The 24,243-nt window shown below is 43.8% G+C and overlaps 1 protein-coding gene across 1 annotated transcript; it reads left to right on the plus strand.

Moving 5' to 3' along the window:
* The first annotated feature begins 12,410 nt into the window (after nt 1–12,410).
* LOC122560272 (dynein light chain roadblock-type 2-like) lies at nt 12,411–23,217 on the plus strand. Its single transcript, XM_043710806.2, has 4 exons — nt 12,411–12,482; nt 16,153–16,228; nt 18,689–18,856; nt 22,341–23,217. Exons 1-4 carry the CDS (start codon nt 12,480–12,482, stop codon nt 22,391–22,393), a joined length of 300 nt encoding a protein of 99 aa, XP_043566741.1. The 5' UTR covers nt 12,411–12,479; the 3' UTR covers nt 22,394–23,217.
* The last annotated feature ends 1,026 nt before the right edge of the window (nt 23,218–24,243 follow it).

Raw genomic sequence — 24,243 nt, forward strand, 5'->3', positions numbered from 1 at the left:
CTCCGACCTATCACCCTCACCTTGACCTCTTTCCACCTATCACATTTCCAACGCCCCTCCTCCAAGTCCCTCCTCCCTACCTTTTATCTTCTCCTGCTGAACACTCTCTGCTCATTCCTGAAGAAGGGCCTGTGCCCGAAACGTCGAATCTCCTGTTCCCTGGATGCTGCCTGACCTGCTGTGCTGTTCCAGCAATAAAGTCTCAACTTTGATCTCCAGCATCTGCAGACCTCACTTTCTCCTTTGAACTGATATAGTCCATTTGGCGTAATGAAAGCCAAAATTGCCTTTGCTCTCTCTGACAGAGGTACTTGCCAGTAGCCTCTGAACAAATCCAACTTGGAAATGTAAGTTGCTTGTCCCACTTTTTTGCCACGATCCTCCAATCATGGAATTGGATACATATCAGTTTTTTTAATGGTGATAGTCCACACATAACCATCGGGTACCATCTGGCTTTGGCACTATGACTATGGGTGAGCCCCAGTCACTTTAACTCACTTCAATTATGCCATCTTGGAGCATGCGCTGTATCTCCTTCTGAACCTGTGCCAACTTTAAAGGGTTATGTCTGTAAGGATGTTGCTTAATTGGAACAGCATCTCGTCTATCTACATCATGCACAATTAGGTTAGTACTTCCCAGTTTATTTTCACATATCTCCCCGTGTGATAGTAATAACTCTTTCAGGTTATTTTGATTTTCTTGTGGAAGGTAAGTCAATAATTTATCACAATTTTTGACAACTTCTTCATTGTCCAATTTGAGGAATGTCCAATTCAGAATCCTCTGAACTTGGCTCTTACTTCTGTGCTGTAATTATTAACACCTTCTCCTCTTGCTTTCCTCCCCTATCAAAATACCTTTTGAGCATATTCCCATGACACACTGTGAGATTTCTTCCTGTCTGGAGTCCTTATCAAGTTGTTCACCTCACTCAATTTCCTCTTGATTTGATATGGTCCCCTAAACCTTGCTTTTAAAGGCTCCCCTGTTGCTGGAAGTAACACCAATACCTTATCCCCAATGACAAATTGCAAATTTGTGATTTCTTATCCACTTTCTGTTTCATTGTATGCTGTGATACTCTTAAATGCTGTCCAGCCAACTCTCCAGCTCTATGTAATCTTTCTCTAAAATTTGACACACAGTCCAAATGGGTGATTTCTGAATTCTGACTTATTAATTTCTCCTTAATCAATGTTAATGGTCCGCTTACTTCATGCCTAAAAATTAATCCAAATGGACTGACGTTGGTCGATTCATTCGGTGCATCTCTGATCACAAAAAGTACAAACGGAACTCCCTTATCCCAATCATCTGAATAATCCTGACCATACGCCCTCAACATGGGTTTTAGTATTTGATGCCATCTCTCTAACTCTCCCTTGATTCCGGGTGGTACGTAATAGATTTGAATTGCTTTATTCCCAAGTTATCCATAACCTCCTTGAATAGTTTGGATGTGAAGTTTGATCCTTAATCTGACTGGATTTCTATTGGTAATCCATATCTAGTTTAAAAAAAAGTTTAGGTAATTCTTCTACAGCCCTTTTAGCTGTGATGTTGCGTAATAGGATTGCCTCTGGAAATCTAGTCGACACATCCATTATTGTTAATAAATATTTATTCCAACTTTTTGATTGAGGTAGGAGACCTATGCAATCAATCAAGACTCTTGTGAAAGGTTCCTCAAATGCTGGAATAGGTATTAAAGGTGCAGGTTTTATAACTGCATGTGGTTTTCTGATTAGCTGACATGTATGACATGTCTGGCAAAATTCAACTACATGTTAGTGTAGTTTGGCCAGTAAAAATGTCTTTGTATTTTAGCCTGTGTTTCCCTCACCCCTAAATGACCTCCAAGTGGTAGCTCATGCGCCACTCGCAGCACGTCCTTTCTATATCCTAGTGGCAAAACAATTTGATGGAATTTCTGCTCATTTCTCATCTGCTTGAATGTGTGATGGTCTCCATTTCCTCATTAAGACATCATTTGTTAAATAATAACACACAGGAATGCATTCACTTTCTTTCTCAGTAAATGCCTTTTGACATAACTGCTTTAACTCATCTTTCTGCTGTAATTCAATCAGCTTCGCAGAGCTAAAAATACTTGCATATTTACCTATTTTCTCCTTCTCTGTTCCACTTATCTGATCAAAGAAAGTCTCTGATAACACTATGTCAGCTTCCTTATCTGGGTCTTTTGATCTCTCCTGCTTCAGCTTGTACCTCTGTGATCCTGTGACCACACAATCAGGGAAAATTCCTGGATAAACATTCTCCATGTCTTCAGTTGTTTGTGTCTCTACTGGCTTTTCAACTAGAGAAGGCAGCACACCGACTGGTGAATCAACTATATCATTTGCATGGACAAATTGTATTCCTGGAGCTGAGAGTTTGTCCAGTACTCCTACCACAAATTCTCCACTCTTCTCTGGACTCTCTAGTCTCACTTTACATAACTGAGCACTTTTTGTCTCATCATGAATTCCTGTTACCAGTACCTTCTCTGGCAATAGTCCTTCAGGAGTACATATCTCCTCATCCTTCAGCATTACAGACCGAGAGGATCCTGTGTCTTAATGTAGTTATCTCCTTACCTATTACTCCTGGCCTATGTGAATAAACTTTACCCTTGCATGTTTTTTTTTGCAGATCTGGCACTTCCTCCTTCATCAACCTCTGATCATCTTGTACACTCTGAGGCAGCTGTCTAACTTCCCTTGTGCTTTTTGTTACTAGTCCAGCAAAACTTCCAGGCTTGTCTGGTTTTCCTACATCTGGCTTTCTCTGAGCCCAACACTGTGATTTTGTGTGGCCCACTTTATTACAATGAAAGCACCGGAGCCTTTTAACTTCTTTGCCCCCCTCAAGGGTTTCTTTTTTACCCTGTGGTAAGTTATCCTTATGATCTTCGCTGAGATTTCCCTTTACCTTTCCACGTGAGGATTTCTCTTTGCCCCAATTTCTATCCCTCATGGACTAAAATTGATTCTGGAAGCCAAGCCGTGTTTTATGGACCAGCTCATAATCATCAGCCACTTCAGCTGCTAATCTTGCTGTTTTAACTCTCTGCTCTTCCACATGAGTTTGCACTACTTCAGGCAGTGAGTTTTTGAATTCGTCCAAAATAATTACCTCTCTAAGAGCATCATAGGTTTGCTTGATTTTTAAAGCTCTTATCCATCCATTAAAATTACTCTGATCCTTTCAAACTCAATATAGGTTTGATCAGGGTCCCTCCTTAGATTCCTGAAACATTGTCTAGGTTTCTGGGACAAGTTCATATTCACTTAAAATGGCTTTTTTCACCTCCTTATACTCCCCAGATACCTCCTCTGATAGGGATGTGAACACCTCGCTAGTCCTACCTACAAATTTTGTTTGTCTCAACAAAACCCACATTGCCACTGCCCACTGCATTTGCTTAGCTACCTTTTCAAATGAGATGAAAGAGGTTTCCACATCCTTCTCATCAAATTTAGACAATGCTTGAACATACTTAAATAGTTTCTCACTGGGCTTCTGACTACCAGGGACTTGCTCATTCCCACTGTCTTCCTCACTAAGCCTACCCTCAGCCTTTATCTCCAGCCTTTTACACTAACTTTCTTTTTTAAGTGTCAGTTTTTGAATTCAAACACTCTCTTTTTCTCTCTGTTCTGCTGCTCTCTTTTTTCCTCTCTTCTTCTTTTAATCATAACTCAAACTGTTTCATTTCTGCTGCCCTTTCCTTATCTCTCACCTCTAACTCAAGCTGCTTCATTTGCAATTTAATTCTTGCCATCTCTATAGATTCTGATGGTTTCTCCAGCAAGTTTAAATGCTGAGCTACTGCTGTAATTATCTCTCCTTTCCTCACAGAAGCAGGCAGTTCAATTCCAGCTTCTCTGCTAATTCTTGCAACTTGGTCTTATTCACTTTTTGCAAAACTTCCAAAGTCACCACATCCACATCCAGAAAACTTTTGGCGACTTAGAGAGCCATTACTATCCCAAGCTTTGTCTCCCCAATCAAACCAACACCCGAAATAAAGATGCTACCACCCACCACTCGCTGTTTAAAATCCAGCAAAGAGCCCTTAATCTGTTATGGACTAGGTCAGACCACTCAAAACATTCTTAAGCAGGCAGCCTGAGACCCAAGTTTGCAATTTGTTATGGTAAGTGTACAGTGAAAATTACCCAGAGTAAGTTAGCAAGGTTGACTAGATTTTAAAGCAGACAAAACATTTATTCATAAAATTACACAATGAAACATGAGGAACAGAATAAAGAACCCCTACAGAACTCAACCTATCCAGTTAGACTTAATTATGCTGTTCTGAATACACACAACAGTCCCAATAAGTAAACTCCCTTTAAAAACCAATATAAGTGGAACACATGCTTACAGGCTGAAGTTGAAGGGATCAAAAGAGTGAGAGTTTCCACATAGCTCCCTGTTGAACTTCCCAGTTGAAGACTGAACTAAAAACTGCTTAGCTCAGCTAGAAAGCTGACCACTCCCCTCTATTTATACAGGTCACTTCTAAAACATGACGCCTGAAGTCACAGCTGTTTACATATAAACAAAAGGCCTCTCAAAGTCCTTTCCATCTCTGTACCAAACCAGACTGATCGGAGCCTGGCCCGGTTTATTACCCCTCTGAGAAAAATCAAGGACAGAGTCTCCTTGAGCCAAGGAACAGCTTTTAGAAAAACAAGGGACTAGCTTTGTGACAAAGGGCAGGAGATGGGGTAGCAATTTTGTACAGGATGGAATAAGTACGAAAGCAAGAAATTATCTTTAATCAGAAGATGTAGAATCCATACAGGTGAAAGTCAGAAAGCAAGGGGAAGAAGACACTGTTAGCCACACTCTATAGTCCCTGGAACTACTGTTTGGCAGGGTTGTGAATAAACCTGATAAAGATAATGAAGGGGGTATGTAAAAAAAAAAGGCAATGCATTAATCTTGACTAATGATGCTGGGTGATTTTAACCTTGTAGATTGGGTTAGTCAGATTAGCAGAAGTAATTACTAGAAAGAAGTCATAACATATATTGCAGTCAAAGTTTCCCAGAACAATACATTGTGGATCCAGTCAGGGAATGTTATGTCATAAGCAAGGTTTAAAAATGATGTCAGGGTAGAAGATCCTTTAGGAAGTTTGAGGGAGGATTCTGCATCAGAAAAAACTGAGCTAAGTTTAAACAAGGGTAATTCTAAAGGAGTGAGGGTGCAACTTGCTGCAGTGGACTGGAAAGGGGTTTAGCAGCAAAGATGGTTGAGGAACAATGGCAGCCTCACAGTGAGAAAGAAGGAGACTAGGAAGAGGACAAGTCCACCATAGTTAACTCGGGAAGTTCAGGATGGCACTCAATTCAAAGAGAAAACATAGTGTGACCTAGAGTAGTTGCAAGGCAGAGGTTTGCACAAGTTTTAAAAACCAACAAAAGACAACCAAAACAAAGATAACCTTTGAGGGTAAACTTGAAGTAATATCAAGACAGATAGCAAGAGCTTATTTAAATATATAAAAAGGAAGAGAGAGGCCAACATTAGATAATGAGGCTGGGGAAATAATGTGGAAGCAGGAAATAGCAAAGGAGTTGAATAAATATTTTGCATCCATATTCACAGTCAAAGATTCTAGTAACGTTCCAAAATTATTAAATAGTCAAGTACCAAAAGGAGGCAGCATAGTAAATACATCAACCATCAGTAGAGAAATAGTGCTAAGAAACTAATGGGAGTAAAGTCTGAAAAATCTTTTGGACTTGATGGTGTACGTCTGGGATATTAAAGGATGTAGCTACAGAAGCACTAGCAGTAATTTCCAGGAATCTGTATGTTGTACTATGCAGCCCCCCTACCCCCGCACCAGCCCAACTCCCCCCCCATCCCAATAGTAAGAGGGAAATTGAGACACAAATATGTAGGGAGATTTCAGATATTCATAAGCATAATAATTTTCCAAATATTGACTGGGGCTACCACAGTGTTAAAGGTTTGGATGGTGAAGAATTTGTCAAAAGTGTTCAAGAAAATTTTCTTTACCAATAAGTGGCTGCTCCTACTAGAGACGGAGCAAAACTAGACTTATTCTTGGGCAATAAAGCAGGGTGAGTGACTAAATTAAAAGTGGGGGAATGCTTTGGGTCTTGCGATCATAATTTAGTTTCAAAATGATTATGGAAAAGGATAAGTCTTCCATAAAATTTTAATTGGAGTAAGGCACATTTTAATGGAATGGGACAAGAACTTGCAAAAGTTGATTGGAGTAGACTGGTTGCAGCTAAAAGGGCATCTGACAAGTGGGAGGCTTTCAAGAGTGTGATGGCAAGAGTTCAGAGGCATTGTGTTCCTGTTAGAGTGAAAGGTAAGGCTGGTAAGGTTAAGGAACAATGAATGAATAGAGATATTGAAGTTCTAGTCGAGAGTAGAAGACAATCCTATTTTAGATATAGACCACTTGCTTCAATTGAAATTCTTAATAAATTTAAGGAGTGTCGGGGCATTCGTAAGAGAAAAATCAGGAAGACAAAGAGGGGATTTGAAATAATATTGGCAGCTAATGTTAGGGATAATCCAAAGCGATTCAATAAATACATTACGAGGAAGAGAGTAACTAGAGAGAGGATAGGGCCTTTTAAAGATCAAAGAGGTCATCTATGTGTTGAGCCCCAGAGATACTGAATGAATATTTTGCATCGGTTTTTACTGTGGAAGCTAAAGAATGCAGAGAAATAAACTTGATGTTTCAAAAACAGCTCACGTTAAAGAAGAGGAAGATCGGGCGATCTTAGACATAAAGGTGGATACATCTCTGGGACCAGATCTAATGTATCCCAGAGTATTGTGGGAAGTAACGGAGGAAATTGCAAGACCCCTTGCAGAAATATTTGTATCATCTGTAACTACAGATGAGGTGCCTGATGATTGAAGAGTGGTGAATGCTGTATCTTTGTTTAAGAATGTTTGCAAGTAGAAACCTGGGAAACAAATACCTGTGAGTCTGACTTTGGTTGTGGGTAAGTTGTTGGAAGTTATTATAAAAGGTAGAATTTATGGACATTTAGAGAGGCAACAATTGATTAGGGATAATCAACATGGTTTTGTGTGAGGAAAATCGTGTCTCTCAAATTTTTTTAATGGAAATTACCAAAAAGGTTGGTAATGCAAGAACAGTATAAACATTTTTTATTTGGATCTTAGTAAAGCCTTTGAAAAGGTTCCATATAGGACAAATTAGAAAAGTTAGATTACATGAGATTCAGGGTGAGAAGGAGACAAAGGATAGTGGTGGAGGGATGCTTTTCAGACTGGAGGTCTGTGACCAATGGAGTGCCACAAGGATCAGTGCTGGGGCCTCTTTTGTTTGTCATTTATACACATGATTTGGATGAGAATATAGAAGGCATGGTTAGTAAGTTTGGAGATGACACCAAAATTGGTGGTATAGTAGACAGTAAAGAAGGTTTTCTATGATTACAAAGGGATCTTGATCAAATGGGTCAATGGGCTCAAAAATGGCAGATGGAGTTCAAGCTGGATAATGTAAGGTATTGCATTTTGGTACAACAAATAAAGATAGAGCTTATACAATTAATGGTAGGGCCTTGTAGTGTTGTAGAAGGGACCTATGGGTTCATGTACATAATTTTTTGACGTTTGCATCACTCATAGGCAGAATGGTTTAAAAGGCATTTGGAACACTTGCCTTCGTTGCTCAGTCATAGAGAACAGCATGGAAACAGACCGTCCATGCCGACCAGATATCCCAACCCAATCTAGTCCCACCTGCCAGCACCCAGCCCATATCCCTCCAAACCCTTCCTATTCATATACCCACCCAAATGCCTTTTAAATGTTGCAATTGTACCAGCCTCCACCACTTCCTCTGGCAGCTCATTCCATACATGTACAACCCCCTGCGTGAAAAAGTTTCCCCTTGAGTATGTTTTATATCTTTCCACTCTCACCCTAAACCTATGCCCTCTAGTTCTGGATTTCCCAACCCCAGGGAACAGACTTTGCCTATCTATCCTATCCATGCCCTTCATAATTTTGTAAACCTCTATAAGGTCACCTCTCAGCCTCCAACGCTCCAGGGAAAACAGCCCAAGCCTGTTCAGCCTCTCCCTGCAGTTCAAATCCTCCAACCCTGGCAACATCCTTGTAAATCTTTTCTGAACCCTTTCAAATTTTACAACATCTTTCCGATAAGAAGGAGACCAGAATTGCACGCAATATTCCAGAAATGCACGCAATATTCCAACAGTGGCCTAACCAATGTCCTGTACAGCCACAACATGACCTCCCAACTCCTGTAGTCAATACTCTGACCAATAAAGGAAAGCATACCAAATGCCTTTTTCACTATCCTAATTACCTGCGACTCTACTTTCAAGGAGCTATGAACCTGCACTCCAAGGTCTCTTTGTTCAGCAACATTCCCTAGGACCTTACCATTAAGTGTATTAGTCCTGCTAAGATTTGCTTTCCCAAAGTGCAGCACCTCGCATTTATCTGAATTAAACTCCATCTGCCACTTCTCAGCCCATTGGCCTACCGGATCAAGCTCCTGTTGTAATTTGAGGTAACCTTCGCTGTCCACTACACCTCCAATTTTGATATCATCAGCAGACTTACTAACTATACCTCTTATGCTCGCATCCAAAGCATTTATATAAATGATGAAAAGTAGTGGACCCAGCACAGATCCTTATGATACTCCACTGGGCACAGGCCTCCAGTCTGGAAAACAAACCTCCACCAACACCTTCTGTCTTCTACCTTTGAGCCAGTTCTGTATCCAAATGGCTAGTTCTCCCTGTATTCCATGAGATCTAACCTTGCTAACCAGTCTCCCATGGGGAACCTTTTTGAATGACTTACTGAAGTCCATAACATCTACCACTCTGCCCTCATCAATCCTCTTTGTTACTTCTTCAAAAAACTCAACCAAGTTTGTGAGACATGATCCATATAGATGTACAGCATGCAAACAAGCCCTTTGGTCCAACTCGTCCACGCCAACCAGATATCTCAACCCAATCTAGTCCCATTTGCCAGCACTTGGTCCATATCCCTCTGAACCCTTTCTATTCACATACCCATCCAGATGCCTGTTAAATGTTGCAATTGTACCAGCCTCCACGACTTCCTTTGGCAGCTTATTCCATACATGCATCACCCTCTGCATGAAAAGGTTGCCTCTTAGGTCCTTTTTATATCTTTCCCCTCTCACCCTAAACCTATGCCCTCTAGTTCTGGATTTCCCGACCCCAGGGAAAAGATCTTGTCCATTTATCCTAACCATGCATCTCATGATTTTATCAACCTCTATAAGGTCACTCCTCAGCCTCCCACACTCTAGGGAAAACAGCCCCAGCCTATTCAGCCTCTCCCTACAGCTCAAGACAACAAGTCCTTTGAGTATAGAAGTTGGGAAGTGATGTTGAGTTTGTACAGGTCTCTTCCTGAATACTTGTGTCCAGTTCTGGTCGCCAAGATACAGGAAGGATATTATTAAGCTGGAGAGGGTTCAGAAGAGATTTACCAGGATGTTGCCAGGTATGGAAGGTTTGATTTATAACGGAAGGTTGGAAAGGCTGGGACCTCTTTTACAGGAATGTAGGAGGTTGAGAGGCAACCTGATAGAAGTGTATAAAATAATGAAAGGTATAGATCGATTTAATGGTGGTTGCCTTTTCCGTAAGGGTGGGGGCTTTCAAGACCAGGGGCTCATTTTTAAGATGAGAAGGGAAAGATTTAACCAAGATATGAGCAATTTTTTTTGTACAGGGTGGTTTGCATGTAAAATGAACTTACGGAGGAAGTGGTGGATGTGGGTACAATTACAGTGTTTAAAAGACATCTGGATAGTACATGAATAGGAAATGATTACAGTCGTATACTCCACAATCACCTGATGAAGGAGCAGCATTCTGAAAGCTAGTGCTTCCAAATAAACTTGTTGGACTATAACCTGCTGTTGTGTGATTTTTAACTATGCATAGGAAAGGTTTGGAGGGATATGGGCTAGGAGCAGGCAGGTGGGACTAGTTTAGTTTGGGATTATGTTCGGCATGGTCTAGTTGGACTAAAGACTCTGTTTCCGTGTTGTATAACTCTGACTCTGTGATAGAAAATTGCGAATGTAGTAATCTCATTCAATAAGGGAAGGCAACAACACAAAGCAGATAACTATAGTCCAGTTTGCTGAGCATCTGTCATTGGCAAAATGCTAAGATGCTATTAGAAAGGATGTAACAGCAGAGTATTTATAAACACATATGATCAAGCAGAGTCAGCACGGATTCACAAGGCCTCACATCTTGTTTTAAAATAAATTATCATGGTTACAGAAATACTTCCAAGTTAATAATTAACTTCAGACACAGAAAAATCCATGTCTCCTGCAAACTTGCAGTAATTCATATTAAAACACAAACATACATATCCACAATTTGTACCACACAAACCTTGGGAAGATGTATTATATCAATGGTTATTTATAAATATAAATTTACAATAAATTGTAGTTCAACAATGTATTCAGCCAATAAACCTTGTTTCTTGGTTGATGTCTGTTTATATCCTTGAAAACAACTTTGGCCAGTTAGACTATCTGATTAAATCTGAGGGGTGGAATGGGCTACTCCCGCTCCTAATTGTTATGTTCATATTTTAAAGTAGATTTCACCTTTGGCCACTTGCAAACCAGCCTAAATTGGAACCTGAAATAGACAAGTCAGAGTGTGTTATTTATAGACTGCAACTCCAAGTGTAAGTGGAAAATAAGATCTTTTATAGTTTTTAAGAGGCCATTTGCTTACCTCACACGATCACAGACTAACATTCTAGGGACATAGATTCAAATCTCACCATGGCAGATGGTGAAATTTGAATTCAATCAAATCTGGAAGTAAAAGTTAGTCTAAGGATAAAACCCATCTGCCCTAAATGCCAAACTTAATCAGTCAGCCTACACGTGACTCTGCTTCCACAGCAATGCATTTGACTCTTTCCTATCTGTTTTAAAAATGCCACCCCTTCTCGAGTCTGGTAATGTTCTCCAGAACTGATAACAGCTAGAGAAAAGGTGATGGTGTACATGGAACCCAGATTCGATTCCAGTTTCGAATGAGTGTCTGTGTGGAATTTGCACATTCTCGCCGTGTCTACATAGGTTTCCTTGCCCAGTCCAAAGATGCGCTGTTTGACCATGCTAAATTGTCCCGCAGTGTGCAGAGATGTGCAGGCTAGGTGGATTTAACCTGGTAAATTCAGGATTACAGGGATAGGGCGGGATGCTGTTCAGAGGGTGAGTGTAGACTCAATGAGACTCATGGCCTCTTTGCACACTGTACCAATTCTATGATTGGATGTGAGGTAAATGAGTAAGTGGATAGAGCCCAGAGAGTGAGAAAGACAGGTAGGCAAAAGATGGATTATATATAGTATATCAGGGATGGAGAAAGGTTAATCATGGGGACCATAAGTTGGTGAAAATTTGGCTGTGCTGAAGCAGCCCGTGTCTCGGCAAAGCCTGAGGTCTTAAGCAGATTTCCTTAAATTTCAATTGACCGAGTTGTGTCGTATTGCAGGATTGGCATCGACCCATCTCCTCGAAAACAGAAAACCAAGTAACTCCGAATACTGGGTATCAGAAACTGTTGGGAAAGCACAGCAGGTCTGGCAGCATCTGAAAAAGGGCCACTGGGCCTGAGTCATTAACTCTGCTTCCTCTCTCCACAGATGCTGCCAGACTTGAAAGGATTCAGAAAAGATTTACAAAGATGTTGGAGCTACAGAGAGAGGCTGAATAGGCTGGGGGTGTTTTCCCAAGAGCATCGGAGGCTGAAGGGTGACTTTATAAAGTTTATAAAACCATGAGAGGCATGAACAGGATAAATAGACAAAGCCTTTTCCCTGGCTGGGGGAGTCCAGAACTAGAGAGCATAGGTTTAGGGTGAGAGGGGAAAGATATAAAAGGGACGTAAGGGGCAACTTTTTCACACAGAGGGTGGTACGTGTATGGAATGAGCTGCTCGAGGAAGTGGTGGAGGCTGGTACAATTGCAACATTTAAAAGGCATCTGGATTATATGAATAAGAAGAGTTTAGAGGGATGTGGGTGAAGTGCTAACAATGGGACTAGGTTGGGTTGGGATATCTGGTCGGCATGGACAGGTTGGACCGAAGGGCCTGTTTCCATGCTGTACATCTCTATGACTCTGTGAGCTGCTGAGTTTTCCCCAGCATTTTCTGATTCTGAAAAGCAGCGTGTCCCTGGATGTCACTCAAAGGTGATTGACAGGTGCCGCCCATTCACAAAAAAATGAGGGGCGGTGCACTCGCCGCTGATTGAGGTCTGGCCAAGCCAATCAGTGCCAGCAGCAATGATATCACGGTCGGGCAGTGCGCAGCTGCAGTGCCCGCCAGCCGGCTCTGGGTGAAACATCTGCGAGTGGGCCCAGGGAGATGGTGAGTGCAGTGCACCCGTGCAGCTGCAGAGCCCAGGCTAGGGCAATGGGGACCGGGGGGAGACAGGACAGGACAGAGAGAGCTTTGCAGAGTGTGACCCAGCCTCTTCATTGCAGCCTCACTGAGGGCTGGGCGGTGGCTTTGCAATTTGCATTTAGGGGATTGTCAGCGGAATTGGACGTGCCCTAACTAATAGGATCGAGTCTGCAAATCTAAACATTGGTCAGCAGCTTTCCCCTGGGTTAAAAGCTGGCTGAGACCGGATGCCAGGAAATCAAAAGCCTCCCTAGCATCAACAATGAGCTTGAGTACTCCCAGAGTTGGCTGTGGCATTGCATCATATACAGAGATTCAGAGGAGGGAGTATGTGTGGGCCGTGGGTGGTTGGTAGCAAGCTGATGTGCCTATGGCTTACTAACTGAATGCCATGTCACTATGCTGCTGAGTAGGGTGTTTTAGATTTCGGCTTTTTGCTTTGTTGTTTTCAGAAGTATTCTTCCCCACGTGATGATTTCACATTTTCATCAGAAGTCGGTCTCCATCAGTCTGATTTTAGACTGCTGGTGCTGAGCCAGTACAAAGAATGCCTCGATATTGAGCGGTATTTTCCCAGGCTCCCCTGAATTCCTTGAGTCCGCTGTGCAATTCCGCAGACGGGTTCACTTATTCTCACAAGAGCGGGCAGCTGGCAGGAGGCGCGGCTGTGCTTTCTGCTGAACTCTTCAGTGTCGTAGCTCAAAACGACTGGCAATAAGTGCTGCCCTAGCTAGCGACGCCCTCATCCTGTCAATGAATTAAAAAAAAACTCCCCAAGCATGCGGCAAGACCTAGATTCGTGCTGTGATTGCCCAGGGTAAAGGGGAAGTTGAAATCCGCTCCTTATTGTGTACGTGTGACAGAGAGGGAGAATGTTCGGTGAAAAGTTTAGGGTCACACATAATGGCCATTGGGTGAGATCTTAGAATGCCACCAGCACACTTGGATCTGAAGTCAACATATCTTGAGGACTTTTGTTGAGTGGAGTCGAAAGGAAAGAGCTTTATTGTATTGCCTGGTTACTGATAATGCCAGGAGTTAAGGTATACTGTAGTGGCAAGCAGAGCAACTAATATTCCAGTGAGGTAGAGATCAAATATTTATCAGGTGAGGCATAACTGAGTACCAACCTTGTTTATCTCTTGAAAGGTTGCTGCAAGACATATTGATGGCAAATGTGTATCTCACCATCTAGAGTTCCTGTTCTCCTTCCTAGGGAACTTCATCCAGTGAGTACATCAGATAGTTTAGGTAAAAACAATGACTGCAGATGCTGGAAAGCAGATTCTGGATTAGAGTGGTGCTGGAAAAGCACAGCAGTTCAGGCAGCATCTGAGGAGCAGGAAAATCGACGTTTCAGGCAAAAGCCTTTCATCAGGAATAAAGGCAGAGAGCCTGAAGCGTGGAGAGATAAGCTAGAGGAGGGTGGGGGTGGGGAGAAAGTAGCATAGAGTACAATAGGTGATTGGGGGAGGGGATGAAGATGATAGGTCAGGGAGGACAGGGTGGAGTGGAAGGTGGAAAAGGAGATAGGCAGGTACGACAAGTCATGGGGACAGTGCTGAGCTGGAAGTTTGGAACTAGGGTGAGGTGGGGGAAGGGGAAATGAGGAAACTGGTGAAGTCCACATTAATGCCCTGGGGATGAAGTGTTCCGAGGCAGAAGATGAGGCGTTCTTCCTCCAGGTGTCTGGTGGTGAGGGAGCGGCGGTGAAAGAGGCCCAGGACCTCCATGTCCTCGGCAGAGTGGGAGGGGGAGTTGAAATGTTGGGCCACGGGGCGGTGTGGTTGATTGGTGCGGGTGTCCCGGAGATGTTCCCTCTGCTAGGAGGCGCCCAGTCTCCCCAATGTAGAGGAGACCGCATCGGGAGCAACGGATACAATAAATGATATTAGTGGATGTGCAGGTAAAACTTTGATGGATGTGGAAGGCTCCTTTAGGGCTTTGGATAGAGGTGAGAGAGGAGGTGTGGGCGCAGGTTTTACAGTTCCTGCAGTAGCAGGGGAAGGTGCCAGGATGGGACCCTCCAACCGTAACAAGGGCAGAACGCCCCTGGTGCTCACCTTCCACCCTACCAACCTTCGCATAAACCACATCATCCACCGACATTTCCGCCACCTCCAAAAAGACCCCACCACTAGGGATATATTTCCCTCCCCATCCCTTTCTGCCTTCCGCAAAGACCGTTCCCTCCGTGTCTACCTGGTCAGGTCCACACCCCCCTACAACCCACCCTCCCATCCTGGCACCTTCCCCTGCCACCACAGGAACTGTAAAACCTGCGCCCATTCCTCCTCCCTCACTTCTATCCAAGGCCCTAAAGGAGCCTTCCACATCCATCAAAGTTTTTTATCGGCACATCCACTAATATCATTTATTGTATCCATTGCTCCCGATGCAGTCTCCTCTACATTGGGGAGACTGGGCGCCTCCTAGCAGAACGCTTTAGGGAACATCTCCAGGACACCCGCACCAATCAACCACACCGCCCTGTGGCCCAACATTTCAACTCCCCCTCCCACTCTGCTGAGGAATCTCAGCATCCTCCCCAGGCTAGAGTTGAGCTTCTGACCTTGTATTCACAGGTTGAAGTAGCTCAGTTGGCTGGATGGCTAGTTTGCCATGCAGAGTGATACTGATAGCATTGTAGGTTCAATTCCCACCTTGTGTGAGGACACCATGAAGGACTCTCATTCTTAACTTCTCCCCGAGGTGTGACATCCTCAGGTTAAGTTACCACTTCTCTTAAAGGAGGGAGCAGCCCTGTGCTCTGGTAAGAAGCTATGACAACATTATTATTATTATTATTATTATTATTATTATTATTATTATTATTATTATTATCACCATCATGAAGACTTTTAGCTCTAGCATTTCGCACTTCTGCCTTGTCCTCAGCCCTGTCTTACAGAAACCTTTAGTTTTCGGCTACGGTCACCTCCAGACTTAGCTATTCCAATGAACTTCCAGCTGGCTTCTCATTCCCCATTGTCTGTGACCCTAAGCTCATCACTAAACTTCACTGCCTGGAAATGGTCCCACCCACCTGTAACCTCTGTCCTCGCAGTAATGTCCCGACCCCATCGGAGTATTGTCTTGCCCTGTTGCAGTAATGTCTGACCTCAGTAGTAAATATAAAACTTTAGTCACTTGCAGTAAATCCATTTGTAGATCTTCTCTTTCTCTCTCTATCTCTACCTTTTCTAAATGGCTGGATAGGTGACCAATCTTTCAAAGTCTTACCTGACATCCTCATTGAAAAATGGGAGATGAGAAAGAATACGGGGTTAGCACTGCTGCCTCACAGCGCCAGAGACCTGGGTTCAATTCCCGCCTCAGGCAACTGTCTGTGTGGAGTTTGCACATTCTCCCCGTGTCTGCGTAGGTTTGCTCCGGGTGCTCCGGTTTCCTCCCACAGTTCAAAAAATTTGCAGGTTTAGGTGAATTGGCCATGCTAAATTGCCTGTAGTGTTAGGTAAATATAGGGGAATGGGTCTGGGTGGGTTGGTCTTCGGAGGGTCAGTGTGGACTTGTTGGGTCGAAGGGCCTGTTTCCACACTGTAAGTAATCTAATCAATATTGAGAGACTCTGAGCATCTCCGCGTGGCAGTGTTAACGTTTCTTCTCTTTTCAGGCTGAAGTTGAAGAAACTCTGAAGAGAATTCAGAGCCAGAGAGGTGTAGTAGGCGTTATTGTTGTCAATGCAGAAGGTATTTCAATAATTGTTGTCTGTTATAAAGGATTGTATCTTCCTGATTCATTGTCATACTGGCTCTTGTTTACGAGCTGAACATTTAAATGTCTGTCTATATATGTTGGATGTTTTACTACAAATCCCCCTCCCCACCCCAAATCCCTCCCCAAATTGATGTCCTTGTTTATTTTGATGAGTTGACATTGTCAGGACTTTATGATCACTCATTATTTTAGATTCCTTTTTCTTTTAAGGTATATGTTAATAAACTGGAAGGGGGCGAGCGTGGAATCTTTCATGTTTGAAGGTGTGGCTGATCCACAGTGCCAGGATTTCTGCCAGGTGTAGGGTCAGGAGGGTAGGTTCAGAATGGACCCAGTTGGCACCAATGTGATCCAAACCAGCCAATGAGCTGGAGTTGCTATGGCAACCTTTTGTTTCTATCTGCAGGTTGCCACCTGGAGCTATGGATGGTGATGGGGGTGGTTCCAATTTCAGACCAGCCTGAGGCTGCCCAGGCATCCCTCCTCTTTTCTTCCAATGCCAGCGGTTGATACTTGTTTAAAAATGCATCTTCCTTGACCATCAGCCGCTGGAGTGGGACTTGAACCTTGAGCTTCTGGCTCAAGACTGCCACAAGACCTTCACTCAAACGGAATAATTCAGCTGCAATACTTGGTGGTTGCAGTGACGTCATGGATGATAATGGGAGCTAATACTCCTCAGTGCCTGAAAAATGTCGAAATGTAAGTGATTGTGATGCCTGGCTATCAATCATCAGGGTTAATGTCGAGTGCTGCCCCCAGTCCTCCTTCCTATGATTATCTCAGCGGGCTGTTCAGTTATCTGTGGCAGATATAGAAGGATCCCTGGGTGCCTTGGAGGGAAGTAAGGCACCCAGGGATCACGTCTGAGGGGAAATTGCGGTCTTTGAAGAAGGAGGCCATCTGAGTTGTTCGGTATTGGAACTGGTCCACCTGGGAGCAGATGCGGCGGAGACGAAGGAATTGGGAATATGGGATGGCGTTTTTACAGGGGGCAGGGTGGGAGGAGGTGATCGACGATGCTCTCCACCGCATCTCCTCCACCTCCCGCTCCTCCGCCCTTGAGCCCCGCCCCTCCAATCGCCACCAGGACAGAACCCCACTGGTCCTCACCTACCACCCCACCAACCTCCATATACATCATATCATCCGTCGTCATTTCTGCCATCTCCAAACGGACCCCACCACCAGGGATATATTTCCCTCCCCTCCCCTATCAACATTCCGAAAAGATCACTCCCTCCGTGACTCCCTTGTCAGGTCCACATCCCCCCACCAACCCAACCTCCACTCCCGGCACCTTCCCCTGCAACCACAAGAAATGCAAAACCTGCGCCCACACCTCCCCCCTTACTTCCCTCCAAGGCCCCAAGGGATCCTTCTATATCTGCCACAAATTCACCTGCACCTCCATACACATCATTTACTGCATCCGCTGCACCCGATGTGGCCTCCTCTATGATGGGGAGACAGGTCGCCTACTTGCGGAACGTTTCAGGGAACACCTCTGGGACACCTGGACCAACCAACCCAACCACCCTGTGGCTCAACACTTCAACTCCCCCTCCCACTCCACCAAGGACATGCAGGTCCTTGGACTCCTCCATTGCCAGACCATAGCAACGGCTGGAGAAAGAACGCCTCATCTTCTGCCTAGGAACCTTCCAACCACAAGGGATGAACTCAGATTTCTCCAGTTTCCCCTCCCCCCACCTTGTCTCAGTCAAATCCCTCGAACTCAGCACCACCTTCCTAACCTGCAATCTTCTTCCTGTCCTCTCCGCCCCCACCCCCACTCCGGACTAACACCCTCACCTTAACCTCCTTCCACCTATCGCATTTCCAACGCCCCTCCCCCAAGTCCCTCCTCCCTACCTTTTATCTTAGCCTGCTTGGCACACTCTCCTCATTCCTGAAGAAGAGCTCATGCCCGAAATGTCGATTCTCCTGCTCCTTGGATGCTGCCTGACCTGCTGCGTTTTTTCAGCAACACATTTTCAGCTCTGATCTCCAGCATCTGCAGTCCTCACTTTCTCCTATTACATTACAGCAACAATATGCAAGTTGCATTAACACTGAGGCATATCAACTATTGCAGTAATCTCCACATTATGCAGCATGTATAGAGAATGGGGGTATCAGTTAGCTGAAGCTGCTGGGAGAACTTGACTTGCAAATCAATGTTCCTTTTAGAAATGAGGACCTCAGAAACTAAGCTGGGCCACAGACTAACATTTCCACCTGCAAGACAGCCCCTATAACAGTGCCGCACGCCCTCGGTACTGAACTAGAGTGCCAGCCTAAACTTTCATGCTTCAGTCTTGAGTTTACTGCCTCAGAGGAGTGTGTGTGTTACCCACAGCTGATGCTGACCAATCGCTCTGCTTTTCCCATCACTCATGTGATTTGAATGCTGATGTGCTCTATCTTAGGTATTCCCATCCGGACGACCATGGACAATGTGAGCACAGCCCAGTACGCAGGACTTATCCACCAACTGTCAATGAAAGCTAGGAGCACCATCCGGGACATTGATCCACAGAATGACCTCACCTTCCTCAGAATCCGCTGCAAGAAAAATGAAATCATGGTCGCACCTGGTAATTTTTTGTTTTAATTTGTTCACGTAATCTTGGGTGTTGTTGGTTGGGCCAGCATTAATTGCCCATCCAAAATCAACATTTGCCAAGGTTATGGTGAGCTGTCACCTTGAACTGCTAGCCTTTAGGGTGTAAGGCCACCCGCAGTCCTGTAAGGGAGGGGGTCGAGAGCGTGGTGCTGGAAAAGCACAGCAGGTCAGGTAGCATCCGAGGAGCAGGAGAAGCGATGTTTCGGGCATAAGTCCTTTACTTGGAATGCTCATTTCTAAAGAAGGGCTTATGCCCGAAATGTCGATTCACCTCCTCAGATGCTACCTGACCTGCTGTGCTTTTCCAGCACCACGCTCTCAACTCTGATCTCCAGCATCTGCAGTCCTCCCTGTAATGGAGGGGGGGGGGGGGTCCCAGGACTTTAGCCTGGAGACGTTGAAGGAACAATGATATATTTCCAAGCCAGAATGGTGAGTGACTGAGATGGGGAGCTTGCAGGTGGAGGTTTTTCCTTGTATCTCTACCCTGGTCCTTGTACGTTTTGAGGTGGGTTGTTTTGATTTGTCCGTTAAGCATACGTTCAGTTATTCCCCTCCAGGATAACAGCTCCACTATGTATGCCTTCAAATCAGTGTTCTCAGCACTCCAGTGAACTGACTGCCAAATGTGAATCAGAAGCTCCCAGGTTTAATGCCTATACTTGAATATTTCTTTGTGGACAATTACACATTTTCTCTCCATTTGCCAGGTATTTGCCCACTCACTTAACCCACTTCTATTTTCTTGCAGCCTGTTAAATCCTCTTCATGACCTACTTTTCAATCTATCTTTATGTTACTGTTGAATTTAGTATTCATACCTATGGTCCCTATGCTTCTGTAACCAAAAATCCTAAAAGATATGGACCAAAGGCATTTGTGTGGAGTTCAACCACAGGTCAGCCATGATCTCCTTCAATAGCAGAACAAGCTCGAAGGGCTGAATGACCTATTCCAATTCCTATAATTTCCAGTGTCCCTTTGATGCATACCATTTGTTACATATTGGAAACAGGAAATTACCCTCCATGCCTACTATTGGCCAGCTAACAGGAAACCAGTCTTCTCTCCATGCCAATATTTCTTCCCACTTCATAAGCTTTTATTTTCTGCAATAATCTTTAATGTGGCATGTTATCAAAGACCTTCTGGAAATCTAAGTACAGTACATCCATGGGCCTCCTTTTTGTCCACAGCACATGTTACCTTCTCAAAGAATCTCCAATAAGTTCATTAAACGTCATTTCCCTTTCATAAAGCCACGTCGACTCTCCCTGATTGCCTTGAACTTTCCAAGTGCCCTGCTCTTAAGTTTTTTTTAATGATCGTTTCTAACATCTTCCCTTGGACTGATGTTAAGCTATCTGGCCTGTGGTTTCCTGTTTTTTCCCCTCTCCTTCCCTTCCTCTGAATAAAGGAGTTACATTTCGAATCTAATGGAACCTTCCATGAATCAAGGGAGTTTCGGAAGCTTCAGTCCCATGCATCAACTGTCTCACCTAGCCTGAAGCCCATCAGCACCTGGAGACTTTTCAGCTCCAATGATTGTTTGTTAGCAATCCCCTTGTGATTGTAATTCTGTAGTGAAGACTAATCCAAAATACATGTTCCATTCATTTGCCATTAGATTGCTTTCCATTAGTTAATTGCCCAGTCTCATTTTCTATAAGATGCCATTATCCCACACCTCAGCTGGAAGGAAGGGTTGAGAAGAGGAATCCTTTGTGGTAACCTCAGCCAGTGTGGGAATTGAACCCATCCTGTAGCCATCAATTATCCAGCCAACTGAGCCAACCAATTCCCTCTGTTAGAGCCAATGTTTAGCTAGAATCAACTGCTGTCTGAAAAGAAGACTGGGTGAAAGGGTTGTGCAAGGTGGAGAGAGAAAACTGGATGTCAGTGGCATAGATCATAGAATTGTACTATACAGAAGAGGGAGAAGATAGCCAAGTGGATTAATAATCCAGAAACCCAGGTAAATGTCCTGGGGCCCTGGGTTTGAATCCCACCATGGCAGATAGTGGAATTTGAATTCAGTAAAAATCTAGAATTGAGAGTTTAACAATGACCATGAAACCATTGCTGACTGTTATGAGAAAACCCAGCTAATTCATTAATGTCTTTTTTAAGGAAGGAAGCTGCCACTCTTATCTGCTCGGCTTACACGTGACTCCAGACCCACAGCAACATAGAGTCATAGAGATATACAGCATGGAAACACGCCCTTCGGTCCAACCCATCCATGCAGACCAGATATCTCAACTCAATCTAGTCCCACCTGCCAGCACCTGGCCCATATCCCTCCAAACCCTTCCTATTCATATGCCCATCCAAAGGCCTCTTAAATGTTGCAATTGTACCAGCCTCCACCACATCCTCTGGCAGCTCATTCCATACACGTACTACCCTCTGCGTGAAAAAGTTGCCCCTTAGGTCTCTTTTATATCTTTCCCCTCTCGCCCTAAACCTATGCCCTCTAGTTCTGGACTCCTTGATCCCAGGGAAAAGACTTTGTCTATTTATCCTATCCATGCCCCTCATAATTTTGTAAACCTCTATAAGGTCACCCTTCAGCCTCCGACGCTCCAGGGAAAACAGCCCCAGCCTGTTCAGCCTCTCCCTGTAGCTCAGATCCTCGAACCGTGGCAACATCCTTGTAAATCTTTTCTGAACTCTTTCAAGTTTCACAACATCTTTCCGATAGGAAGGAGACCAGAATTGCACGCAATATTCCAACAGTGGCCTGACCAATGACCTGTACAGCCGCGACATGACCTCCCAACTCCTGTACTCAATACTTTGACCAATAAAGGAAAGCAAACCAAACTCCTTCTTCACCATGGTTGACTCTTAACTGCCCTCTGGTTAGTTAGGGCAGTTAGGGCAATAATTGCTGACCCAGCCAGTGACACTCACAACCCAGTAACAATTTTTTTTAAAAAGGCCCGTAGATTCTATTCTGCTAAAACTACACTCTTATGTGTAGAGTTGACCCCTTTCTCTGGACGTTGTTAGTAAATAATATAATGTTGATGAGGAAGAGCTGAAGGCTCTTTAACAATGGCTACACTCAGATGGGCAAGTGAAGACAGTTTAACCGAGTTGGATGCCAGAGGATGGCATTTCCAAATGTCCAGAGTGGTTGAAGAGTGAGAGAAGCAGGTAGTTCACGCCCTCACTAACGCACTGACTTTGTGACTTCAGTTAGGACCAGTGTTGTGAGAAATGGGAATTTGATTGGAGGGAACTAAACATGTTGCAGAGGGGAGTGTGAACACAGATTTCAGTTCATGCAAAATCACCACATAATATTTGTTAAGAGACATTCTCATTCATAAAGCATGAGTAAAAGTGAGGGAATCACCTAACTCCAACTCCCCTGACTCTAGCTGGCAATCTTGCATTTCTGTTTAATTGTGGAAAGTTCTAATTATTCATTATTTTTTCCCTGACAGATAAGGAGTATTTGCTGATGGTCATACAGAACACCAATGAATCGTCTCTGTAACATTACCGGGGGAAACCTTTGAACAGTTTCAAGACTGTATGGAAACACTAATGTACGTGATGGTGATTAGAGGCATTGCGTTTTCATTGCGCCTGCTTGAGACCACGACTATACTCGCTGTAGCGTAACTCCTGTCCTTCTGTGGTGCTTTTCCTGAAACAAGTGACAGTCGTTTCTTTTTAAGTAGTTGAAAGAGTCTGTTGTTCATTGTCTAGTGCCCTGCTGCTTGTAACTCGTCATGTGTTTGTTCATTTGCATTGGATCCCTATTATCAATTGGTGCCATAGAGGCACTCTTTAATTTTATTGGTCAAGTCACATTTTAAACCCCATCAATCCGTAGAGAAACGAATCCAGTGCAGAGCTTTCTTTTGGGAAATTGGAACTATTTCCCAGTTTAGTTTGCTATAATTAACACATAATGGTGACCTTATTTAAAATTATAGTTCTTTGGGTCCTCAACGGCTAACTGTTTTTATTTTCTGCCATGTAAGGATTGGTTTGTTGTCCTGCCTAGAGTAATCAGACAGAGAGAGGATAAATGTAGTTAAGTATCTTTAGATTGGGAAATTATGGTCATTAAAAGGATTGATCCTCCAAGTAGGAGAGAATTGATCTTTCTCTTTTTAGATTTTTAATTATTTCCCAAAATAAATGTTTGGTTTAAAAAAAGATGCATGTCAAGGCTGTAATGTATAGCAGCTGCTGGAGCTGTGTTAACAGGTGTAGTATACAGACTGGATATACTGTATTGATTGAGTGAGGTGGAAAGGCAGATGAGAAATGAAAAAATTGTTTTACTGAAAATAAAGACTTACTCCACGAGCGTTTATTCTTTGCTACTCGAGCAGTGCATGCTTATTAACAGGTAAGTATGCTTGTAGCACCATATTGACAGTCATGCTTTAATACACAGTGTACTGGGTGTTGGTAAGACTACACCTAGAGGTTTGGTCTCCATATTTCCATATCTATCAGTTGGCTGGGCAGCTGGTTTCGATGTAGAGTGAAGCCAATTGTGTGGGTTCAATTCCTGCATCAGCTGAGGTTAAAGTTAAGGATTCTCCTTCTCAACCTCTCATCTGACCTGCTGTGTAGTGACCCTCTGATTAAACCACCACCAGCAGCTCTCTCTCTCTCTCTCTGTCTGTCTCTGTCTGTCTCTCTCTCTCTCTCTGTCTCTCTCACTCTGGTGAGAAAGCAGCATTTGGTCCTCTTAAGACTATGGCGACTTTACATTTTGCATTTCCAAATGTTGCATCCTGTTATATCCTTTATAATAGACACCCAACATTTTCCCAACAACAGATAATGAGCTAACTGGCTTGAAGTAATCTGCACTGTTTTTTCTCTTTCTCTTTATTAAGGAAGGTGCTAATTTGATACATTTGCAATCCTCCGGGACATTTCCAGAATCTAAGGATTCCTGGAAGATCACAACCAGTACACCCACTGTTTTCACTATTTAAGGAGGAATGTACTTCAATTGGAAACAGTTCATGGGGTTGACGAAGGCATTGTCATTAGCTGTTGAACTGATGTTCATTGAAAGTTTGGCAGAATGAAAAGTGAGGACTGCAGATGCTGGAGATCAGACTCGAAAAGTGCAGTGCTGGAAAAACACAGCTGGTCAGGCAGCATCTGAGGAGCAAGAGAGTTGACTTTTTGGGCTTAAGCCCTTCATCAGGAACGTGGGGGAGGGAACGGGGCTGAGAGATAAGTAGAGGGGTGGGGGGCCCCCTCCTATTTATCTTTCAGCCTCCTTCCCTCCCCCATCCCCCACCATTGCTGATGAAGGGCTTATGCCTAAAATGTTGACTCTTCTGCTCCTCAGATGCTACCTGACCTGCT

The sequence above is a fragment of the Chiloscyllium plagiosum genome, unplaced genomic scaffold, assembly GCF_037043375.1.
Source record: "Chiloscyllium plagiosum isolate Xiang-an unplaced genomic scaffold, Cpla_swu_hap1 HiC_scaffold_15, whole genome shotgun sequence".
Taxonomy (NCBI): Eukaryota; Metazoa; Chordata; class Chondrichthyes; order Orectolobiformes; family Hemiscylliidae; genus Chiloscyllium; species Chiloscyllium plagiosum.